This window comes from Triticum urartu, unplaced genomic scaffold, assembly GCF_003073215.2.
Source record: "Triticum urartu cultivar G1812 unplaced genomic scaffold, Tu2.1 TuUngrouped_contig_8738, whole genome shotgun sequence".
Classification (NCBI taxonomy): Eukaryota; Viridiplantae; Streptophyta; class Magnoliopsida; order Poales; family Poaceae; genus Triticum; species Triticum urartu.
The window spans coordinates 1-11,024 of record NW_024119717.1 but is presented as its reverse complement, the minus strand read 5'-3'; the positions used below and the strand labels follow the sequence as shown (position 1 = coordinate 11,024).

The window sequence follows — 11,024 nt, the reverse complement described above, 5'->3', positions numbered from 1 at the left end:
GGTCTCCCTCAGTAGCCCCTGAACCAGGCTTCAATGACGACGAGTCCGGCGCGCAGATTGTCTTCGGCATTGCAAGGCGGGTTCCTCCTCCGAATACTCCATAGAAGATTTTTAACACCAGAATAGTGTCCGACTCTGCAAAACAAGTTCCACATACTACCGCAGAGAGAATAATATTTCCAAAAATCTAATCTGCTGACGCGTTCTGACAGCACGACGTCATGTCATGGCTCGGTCATTATTCGAACCGTTTTTCTCAACCATCACCACACATAACTGTTGGGATCTATGGTAGGGTGCGTCGACTACAAATTAAAATTTCCTATGGGCAGAACAACCAAGAACATGCTACGGGAGATGGATCACAGTTCGTTACCACTAGACGCGCACTGCCGTGAAGTGGAAGAAGAGTTGGGGCAGCGCTTCTGCGTGGATCGTCTCCTCCTCGTCCTATCTCCCTCGTACAACCGGTGGTTGGTTCCCACGTACAGGTTCGCCGAAGCGGCGCAAGTGCACCGCCTCTAATGGTACCCGCACGTGCAGGAGGAACGTCGTGCAGCGGACTGCTAGGTCCGATCACACAACCGGCGGCGAGTGGAGGTGTCTATTCGCAACACATGCAAACCCTAGTGACAACGCCGAAGAGATCATCCACGTGAGTGTGCGGCACCTCCACTATTTATATATAGGCGTCCGTCGCGGGCTCAACACTTGGGCCTCGCACGGACCATAAAGCCCATAAGTCTACTCGGCCACAATCCGAATACAGTTCGGATCACATCCGACCAGTGTCCTCGGATCCGACCTCGTAGGTTCCTTCCCTTAAGCGCGCGACCCCTTAGGTTCAAGTCGGCTTGGTCGCAGTTCGGATCACCTCTGAACTGCACGGTTGGTAGCGGCCTCTAGCAAGGCATGCCGAACCTTAAGCAGACTATGAAGCTGGTTAACGAACCTGTACATCACACTTCCATTCCTTTTGCCACACGATATATGTTGTCGAGCTCAAGGCGAGTCTGTCATCCTTGTGCTAGCCCAACCTCTTTCTCGTTCCAGTGATGCCGACCACAAACCGGATTATCTCATAATCCTTGTCGCATGGCCATGCTGATCCTGGTCGGATCACACGAGGGGCCCAGAGTATATCTCTCCTGATTGGAGGGGCAAATCCCATCTTGCTCGACCACGTCTCACAGCATGGGTCTGGACAAGCCTGAAACCTACCTTTGTAACTACCATTCACGGAGTAGCGTTTGGTCGTCCTAAAGCAAGTCTTTCACCATCCCGAGTACATGCGTCAGCTCAGGTCTTAGGACATAGAACATATGTTGTACTAGAGACTCACAGATGACATATCGCTGCATCTCATAGTTGGGTCTGTTCGACTCGGACCTTATCTCGACTCAGATCCGACTATGTCGAATCCGACCAGATCCTTCCAAGTCCATATTATCCAGTTAGCATCCAATGCTCCATGGCTAGTGAGACCAAGCCATCGACCGTGTCATATGCTAGTCTAGTTGGCTACGCGTCCACCCTTTCGACTGGGGACCTTTTAGGACAGTCATCATACAATGCATAGTCCCGCAAACAAGTCACGTACTTGCTGATACACATCATTGATAATGTCCAAGGACTATATTTATTCATAAACACATAGGAAATATCATCATACATGATTGCCTCTAGGGCATATCTCCAACAATAACATGGGGCGGTTTTCTTGACACGTCTTGTCAAAGCAGAGATCGGGTCCCCCTTATTACGAGATTCTCATCAATACGGACGTGGGTAACACAACCGCGCCATTACTTACAACGCTTGGGGAATAAGAGGTTTTACCAAGCGAGGGGGGGAGGCGCATCGCCTCTTCTTCCCTTATAAAGGGACAAGAATTTACCCTCTACACCCATACCTTCTTCCCAACTCATTCCATTCTGCTCAGGCTCCAACGCGCGAGCGTTCACCTCCTCTACCCTCGAGAGGTCTTCCAAAGATGTCAGGATCCGGAGCAAGAGGCAAATGGATGGCCTCTGCCGTCCGAGAGAAAGATATCAAAAAGCTTCGGGAGGCCGGGTATCTGGCCAAGAAAATCAGCCACCGTCTCCTGAGGCGGGACAGATCGTCCCCACTCTGTAACCCCACGAGAGGGTTGTATTCCTCCCTCACTTCATTCGCGGGCTGGGATTTCCCCTCCACCCATTCGTTCGCGGTATCATGTACTATTATGGGATCGATCTTCACGATATGTCCCCTAATTCCTTCCTCAATATCTCGACATTCATTGTCGTGTGCGAGGCTTTTCTCCGCGTTTCACCACACTTCGGTTTATGGCTGAAGGTCTTTAATGTGAAGCCCAAGGTGGTGGGCAGCGAGCACGCCAAGTACGGGGGCGCTATGGTGAGCAAGATGCCCAACATGAACCTTTAATGATTCTGTCAAGGAGTGGCAACAACAGTGGTTTTACATCACTGAGCCGAGCGGCAAGGAGCGGGCCGCTTCTCCCGAGTTTCGATCTGGCGCCCCTCTGCGGCTTACGTCCTGGGTTAAGAAAGGACTGGATTGGTCCTCGTCCGATGAACTGCCGGTGCTCCAGACGCGCGTTAAAGATATGGGAGATAAGAACATTGAACTCGTTGATGTAGTCCAGGTGATGTTAGTCCGCCGGATATTGCCTTGTCAACACCGGACTCGCAATCTATGGGATTTTGATCCGTCCAGGCACCAAACCTTGCGAAGGCTCTTCAGCTCGTCACACGAGGACATTTGGAAGGTGCTTTTTAAGTCCAGCAAATCATGGCCGGACTCCGCCGAAGACCGCGGGTACCAACTGTCCCGCCCTGCAAGTTCGGTGAGTTTATCAAACATTTCCATCCGCATGACCCAATGGACGCGCTTGACGTGTGTTTATTCAACTTTCCCAGAGCTGGACGAAGAAGGCGGAGCGGATCCATTGTACGGCCCCGCTGCCCGAAGACCCGGCCATCCCACTTCTGACGAAGATGTTGGTCCCGGTGCCTTACAAGGTGCCGAAGAAGACGTCCGAGAAGGAGGCTAAAAAGATCCGGGGCGGCCTTCGTCGTCGTGGCACTTCGGGCACAATACCCGAAGGCTCTGATGCCTATTCCGCCTTCGAAGAGGGCGAAAAGGAGGAGGGAGATGAATCCCCTGCGGAGGGAGGAAGGAAGAGGACGGCCTTCGCATACTTGGAGGCTGAAGTACCTGAAAGAGGAAAGATTCCTCATCAAGAAGAGTCTCCTGCCGCCGCTGACAGCGGCCCGACATGGGATCCCAGGGCCCAGCCCCTGGTGAACTTGTGAGTATATAAAATCCGAATACGTTTAAGAGTCCAGACTCATCGTGGCTTAGTATTTTAACTTAAGCCGTATATTTCTTGTAGTCCGGTGAGGTCCCGTACCGAACAATCCTCATCGGAGGACCTGCTGAGCTCAAACGCTATGGAGAGCGGGACGCCCCCGAAGGACCCTTTCTCTAAATAGGTGCCAAGCACCGAGGCCTCGTCCCAAAAGGACCCCGGCCAAGGAGAAAAGGAAGAAACTGTGAAGGCGGCGCCTGGAGGTCGAACCGCAGGGGGCGGAGACGTGGGGAAAAAGATTCCGCCGGCAACCTCTGTCCATCCAGAAGTGTCGGATGCTTTGTTGGTGGCGCTATGAGATGCCTCCATCATTGATGAACACCGTGCCCTGATGGGCGCGGTGATTGAGAAAATTCAGTCGACCGAGAGTGGACTGAACGAAGCCTGTACCAGTCTTATAAAAGGCTTTGAGGTATGTTAATGAGTTATCGAGGAGTGTCATAGTATAGATAGTAGCCCCTGATACATTGTTCGGTGAAATAAAGAACCGGACAGGGGATCAAAATCATGATCTCAGGAAGACTCACTAAATGACATTGATTTCTCTCCTGTTTCAAGCAGGTACCTGTAGCGGCTGCTGCCTCTCACACTGCGGAGATCGCCGGGCTGAATCAAAGTCTGGAGCGGGCCAGAGAAGAAATTGGACGATTGCAAATGCAGTTGAGGGATAAACATGGTATGCATCAATATTATGTGCGTTTATTGCAAGATAAATGTTCAGTATGAAATAAGCCACATAATTTGTGCTAGGAGTTATGACCGAAGTCTAGGCCCTCAAAAGGGCCGTTGCTGAGGCCGGCAAAAAGGCGGCCACGGAGCGGGCTCTTCGTGAGAAACACGAAGCCAGAGTTATTAGAGCTGAGCAGGGGCTGCAAGAGGCTGTAAGTAAATGCGAGGCCTTGGATCAGAGTTTAACGGAGAAAGAGTCCGAACTCACCAAGGCGCGCCAAGCCAAGAGCGACGCCCAGGGGGAAACCCAAAGCGCGCTTTAGGGGATCCAAGAGGCGAGGAAGATCCTGGCAGGTAAGCTTTTCCCATGTAAAGAAAATATTTGAAGGAAAAACTATGTTTCTGATTGTGAGTCTAGACTTCTCGGGTGTATTTGCCGAGCTGCCGCACAGTATGTCAGATGTCGCTCACTTCTACCGAGCCGAAGGAAGGAACACCGCCGATAAGCTTTTTTGTTCTCAGTATTTGGCGCTGAATTATCCGGTGCCTTTTGCCGATCAACTGAAATAGCTGATCGAACTGCATAAGGCGGCGGAACTAGCCATGAAAGATGTGGTTATCTGGCTATGGCCTGCCGAACTGATTCCAAGCAGCTACTTCGGGCTCGTGGCTCGTAAGGCGGCTTATAAGCGCTTGCCCTCGACTTGACGTCATCAAGCGGTCGGTCTATATAGAAGGAGTGCGAATGGCCTTTGCCCTTGCAAAGGTACACTGGGGGAAGATGGATGCCGAAAAGTTGGTGACCGAAGGACCGCCGGAGGGGAAGGAGCACTGCAAGCCCGTATCATATTATAAGAGTGTCCTGAAAGGATCCTACCTGGCGGCGGAGCTATGTACCAAGGACATTATATTTCCCTGAATGCGGATCGTATTGTCCGTTGTAATGTTTAAACAAGGTCGTTGATATGTCGACTGTTATATAAAAGTTTACCCTCCTGTGCGGCCGTTTGTATATTAAGGCTGAGAGTTGGCCAGTCGTCGGCTTCTACCCCCACGTAAGGAGTACGGGGGTGTTCGGGATAAACCTGATCACTCTTTATCCCAGTTTTGGTCCTCCAAGGGAGGTGCTCAGCAAAATGAACCAGGCAATCGGACTATAGGGCTTTATCACTCTCACTTAGCCAGAGGAGCTTTAGTATGGTCGGCGCAGCCCCTTGTGTTCGGAAGACCGTACTAGGGGCTCTATAAGCGCCTGATCGAAGAAAAAAGCCGATCCATCGCACGCTGCATTGGTTATGGCATTGTGCGGGAGAAATCCTTAAAGATTTTGTGACCGCTCGAACAGCTAACCAGCTCTCGCCGTATCATGATAGTCAGTTTTCGGCTTTCTCTACTGAGGTGCTCGTTCGGAAGAACCGGGACACAATCGCAGTAGTTCTCCCAGTGCTACGTTAGCCGATATAGCGGAACGTAAGGTACCAAAACATAGGAGCCGGGCAAACCCAACTATTGACCCAAGACATGATTCGGATCTGATGCATATAATGCTATAAGTTCAGGGTGCCAAACTTCCGTGAAGGTGTTCGAACTTTTATTGCCATGTTAAGGGGAAGACGAAGCCCCTAGCATATTTAGGGCGTACCGCTGTTTTCGGATGCCATTTGTCGAAATGATTTTGATAAGAAATAACCAGCAGGTCTACATCATATGAATCCACATGTTGTATAAATAATATGTCTGTGCGTATGGTACAAGTAATGTGATAAAAAAGGAGTTGTGATAGCGGAACCTGCTGTGACCAGGGGAAGAGGTTGAGTGCGGGTCTGTATTGTAGCCGGACAGTCACTGCGGGGAATGTCTAAGGATCCCAGGCGCGCTCGAGTTGCCTATGTAGAGTCCGTCCTGGTTGGTGCAAAGGTGAACCTACAAAGGAAATATAAGAAATGTTTGCGTGCCGGAGGGCGGTTGAGCCGCTGAGTTCGGCATGTCGTGGCCTTTGTCGGAGTGTTTAACTGAACCCTGGACGAGCTGGAGTATCCTTCCGCAAAGTGGTTCGGAGCCCCTTGACGGTGTCCGGGAGCCTAGGTGTCGACTCGAGGTTCGGCTGCCAGGTGCTGCCCGGTGTTCCTGCTGCTAAGGCAGTGATGTATTTGTTGGCGTCGAAAGAAAATTCGGCCTTGCCATGAACCGTGATGACGCCGCGTGGACCGGGCATTTTGAGCTTACGGTAGGCATAATGTGGCACCGTGTTGAATCGAGCGAACGCGGTTCACCCGAGCAGTGCTTGATAGTCACTGTGGAAAGGGGCGATTTCGAAGATTAACTCTTCAGTACGGTAATTTTATGGTGATCTGAAGATTACCTCGAGGGGAATGGAGCCTGTACAGCTGACCTCCATACCTGATATGATACCTCTGAAAGTGGCCTTAGTGGGCTTGATCGCTGACTGATCGATGCCCATCTTGCGCACTGTATCCTTGTAAAGCAGATTTAAACTGCTACCTCTGTCCATAAGGACTCGAGTGAGGTGGAACCCGTTTACTATTGGGTCGTGGATTAGTGCGGCTGGGTTGCCCCAGTTGGCGTTGACCGGACGATCCATGCGGTTGAAGGTGACCGTCCCTAGCTTATATTGTGGGACGGCGGGTTCCGTTGAGCCGCCATCCTTAAGGGTGTATATCTGGTCAAAGTGGGCCGTTTGGGTGGTATTTACCGCATTCACCGATTGAGTATGGGGGGTTTCTTTTGCCCTCCTGTGTTCGGAAATCTGGGCCCTTCGTCGCTATCGTCGCTTTGAGACCCCTCTTCATGTTTGGCGCCTGCCCTGCCGGCTTGTTTGAAGACCCAACATTCTCTGTTGGTATGGGTGGCTGGCGTTTCTGGGGTGCCATGAATTTGGCATTGGCAAGCGAGTATGCGGTCTAGACTGGATGGACCCGGATTTGTATTTTTGGACGACCCTTTCCACTAACCGGGCTTTGGGACCCTGAACCCGGCATTAACTGCCGTATTATTGGTTTTATCACCATATTTGCAGCGCTTGTGTTTGTTGCATCGTGGTTTGCCGTTGGCATCTATGTTATCCGGGGTGCCCAGATTCCTGGATGTGTTGTTGCTGCGAGCCAGCCAGCTATCCTCGCTCGCGCAAAAGCGGGTCATGAGTGTCGTGAGGGCTGTCATAGACTTCGGCTTCTCTTGGCCGAGGTTCCGGGCAAGCCACTCGTCGCGGATGTTATGCTTGAATGCCGCTAAGGCGTCTGCATTCGGACAATCGACAATTTGGTTTTTCTTAGTCAGAATCGTGTCCAGAATTGTCTGGCCGATTCCCCTGGCTGCTGAGTTATATGGCTCAAGTCATCAGCATCCGGTGGTCGCACATAAGTGCCCTGGAAGTTGTCAAGGAATGCGTCTTCCAGATCCTCCCAACTGCCGACGGAGTATGCTGGCAAGCTATTTAGCCAATGCCGAGCTGGTCCTTTGAGTTTAAGTGGGAGGTACTTGATGGCATGTAGATCATCTCCTCGAGCCATGTGGATGTGAAGGAGGAAATCCTCAATCCATACAGTGGGATCTGTTGTACCATCATATGATAGGATATTTACGGGTTTGAAACCCTTCGGGAATTCGTGATCCATAACTTCATCAGTGAAGCATAGGGGGTGTGCGGCGCCTCTGTACCGGGCTATAACCTGACGCAGTTCATGTGAGTCTTGTCTGCTGTATTCGGCCCGGCCGGATTTGCTTTTGGTGTATTCGGCACGACGATCATCGTCCCGTGTTGGCGCGCGTGCCCGTGACCCGTATATTGACCTTGCAAGTTTTGCCTTATTGTCCAATACGTCTTGCATGTCCCGTGTGTTGCCCCGGGCCTTGGTATTTTTGAATGAGTGGCGGCAGGGTGCAGGTTGAACTTTAGGCTGAAACACTTCTCTAGCTCGGCCACGCAGTGGCCGGTCAGCCGCATCGTACACTGGTGAATGAGGTTTCAATGCTTCCTCCTCGAGGTGAGGTAGCAACCTGTGTTTTGGGTAACTCTTGGAGGGGCGCTCGAGTTCGTATTCCTCGGCCGCAAGGACTTCGGTCCATCTGTCTGCTAGCAAGTCTTGATCATCTTGAAGCTGTTGCTGCTTTTTCTTCAGGCTATTTGCTATGGCCATAAGCCGGCGCTTGAAGCGCTCCTGTTCTACGGGGTCCTCGGGCACGATAAATTCCTCGTCGCCGAGGCTTGCCTCGTCCTCGGAGAGAGGCATGTAATTGTCCTCCTCCGGTTCTCCATCTGTTGCCTTCTCTGGAGGGCTGGCTTGTTCATCCTCCGGCTCTACATCGTGCTGGAGGGGATTGTGGTTGTCTTCGGCACTATCCGGAGTGTTATTATCTCCTGTGCCGGTATCACTACTTTTGCTCTGGCGGGACTTAGAGCGGCGCCGCTGACATCGACGCTTGGGTTGCTTCTTGGAGGGGTCATCCTCTGCTGTCTCGTCGCCATTGCCTTCTCTCGGGGTGTCCACCATATATATGTCGTATGATGAGGTAGCGGTACAGCGCCCTGTGGGCAGTGGTTCCTGCTCGTCTCCTGCATCGTCGTCCATACCGTCGATGTCTTCAGAGTCGAAGTCTAGCATGTCGGTTAAATCGTCGACAGTGGCTACTAAGTGGGTGGTGGGTGGGCAGCGAATTTCTTCGTCGTCCGCATCCCATTCTAGCCGGACATAGTTCGGCCAAGGTTCTCCTGACAGGGAGAGAGACCTCAATGAATTTAGCGCATCGCCGAAGGGCGAGTGCTGAAAGATATCCGCGGAGGTGAACTCCATGATCGGCGCCCAGTCAGATTCGACGGGCACGAATGTAAGCGGCTCGGAGTCCGTGGCCGGAGGTGAATCCAGTGGTTCGGCGACACGGCTCTCATAAGGGGTGAAGTCAGTACCCGGCTCTATTGCCACTAAGAGTGCGGCCTCCATTGCAGCTATCCCTCCGCTCTTGGATGGCGCAGTTTGCTCTGGATTGACGACCGGAGTAGTTGCAGATGCGATCTCGCGAATACTGTCCGACGACAGAGTTACGTCGTGCTCGTCGTGACTGTGCGGCGCACCTGCCCGGGCTCGAATCCGTCGAAGATCAAGTCTCCGCGGATGTCGGCAGTGTAGTTTAAGTTTCCGAATCTGACCTGATGGCCTGGGGCGTAGCTCTCGATCTGCTCTAGATGGCCAAGCGAATTGGCCCGCAGTGCAAAGCCACCGAATACAAAGATCTGTCCGGGGAGGAAAACCTCTCCCTGGACCGCATTGCTACCGATGATCGAAGGAGCCATCAAGCCTTATGGTGACGACACAGTGGAACTCTCAATGAAAGCACCAATGTCTGTGTCAAAACCGGCGGATCTCAGGTAGGGGGTCCCGAACTATGCATATAAGGCGGATGGTAACAGGAGGCAAGGGACACGATGTTTACCCAGGTTCGGCCCTCTTGATTAAATCAAGTTTGGTTCCAAAGATCAGTATGTCGTCGACATACAGACAAAGAATAACTCCTTCGCCCCCACCATGGCGATAGTACACACACTTGTCACTGTCATTTACTCAAAGCCGGTAGCAGTTAATATTCTTTCGAACTTCTCATGCCACTCCTTAGGATCTTGTTTAAGGCCATATAAAGACTTTAACAACTTGCACACCTTTCCTTCCTGACCAGGTATTACAAAACCATCTGGCTGATCCATGTAAATTTCCTCCTTCAACTCTCCATTGAGGAAAGCCATCTTAACGTCCATTTGATGAACGAGAAGACCATGTGAGGCAGCCAGTGATAGTAGCATCTGAATTGTGGTCAGTCTAGCCATGGGTGAATAAGTATCAAAGAAGTCTTCACCTTCTTTCTGGGTATAACCCTTAGCCACAGGCCATGCCTTGTACTTTTTAATCGTACCATCAGGTCTAAGCAGACAAATCTGACACTTTATTTCATAAACTTTTCAATTGTAACATCAAGAGTACCGCAAAATTCCAACAGGTTTGGCATAACAATAGTAACTCTTTACAGAAAAATCTGACACTTTATTTATCCATAAAATCATCATACACAACACAAAAAGTTGTGTTGGAAAGTAGCACATGGATGCCAAATAACTTAGTTAGCTAGCTACTAGCTACTTATATTTCATACACTGACTCGGGGACAAATGACTTGGCACAGAGCCGGAGAGGCAACTTGCGGCGCAGACCAAGGCCACCCCTCTCCGTCATGTCCACCTCGGTGATGCCCTCAGGCAGGGACCAGTTGAAGTGGTAGCAGAGTTGTACAAGCGCCATTTGCAAGACTGGGAGCCCATAGGATATGCCCGGACACATCCTCTGTCTGGCCCCGAACTGCCGAAACTCGTAGTTGCTCCCTGTGAAATCGACGGAACTGTCCTCAAACTGCTCGGGCTTGAATTCTTGAGCGTCCTCCCAATACCTTGGATCTCTCCCAATAGCCGATGCATTTATGACAAGGCGTGAACCCGCGGGAATCAGGTATCCGTCGACCTCACAGGCCTCGACGCACTCCCGGGGCACCAGGAGTGGCGCTGGCGGGTGTAGCCGGAGGTTCTCCTTGATGAAAAGCTTCAGGTATGGGAGCTCGCTGGCCTCGATGTCGCCTTCACTGATGGTCGCCCTGCCACAGAACGCCTCTCGGATCTCACGCTGCAACTTGTCCATCACCCTTGGATTCCGCATGAGCTCAGACATACCCCAATCCAGCGATGACGCCAACGTGCCGGTTCCAGCCACGAACATGTCAAGTATGACGCCCTTGATGCTGTTTGTGTTAAGGTTGTTGAGTATATTATGTACGTGTATATTTGTGTGTAGGGCTCACCTCCTATTTCCTTTGTATAATTGAGGTTGTGGCCCACCTCTGTACTTATATATATGTGCCTGGTGCACCGATCAATACATCGAGCTTGCACAACCCATAACTTGTCCTTCTACATGGTATCAGCCTT

General features: G+C 51.4%; 1 protein-coding gene across 1 annotated transcript; it reads right to left on the bottom strand.

Annotated features, from left to right (window-relative positions):
* Positions 1 to 10,188: 10,188 nt before the first annotated feature.
* On the bottom strand, positions 10,189 to 10,892 carry LOC125531995 (cytochrome P450 71D2-like; the record flags this gene model as incomplete). The annotated part of the gene is made up of 1 exon (XM_048696176.1): positions 10,189 to 10,892. A coding segment is annotated over one exon (704 nt), but the record flags the coding sequence as incomplete, so codon positions are not given.
* Positions 10,893 to 11,024: the final 132 nt, after the last annotated feature.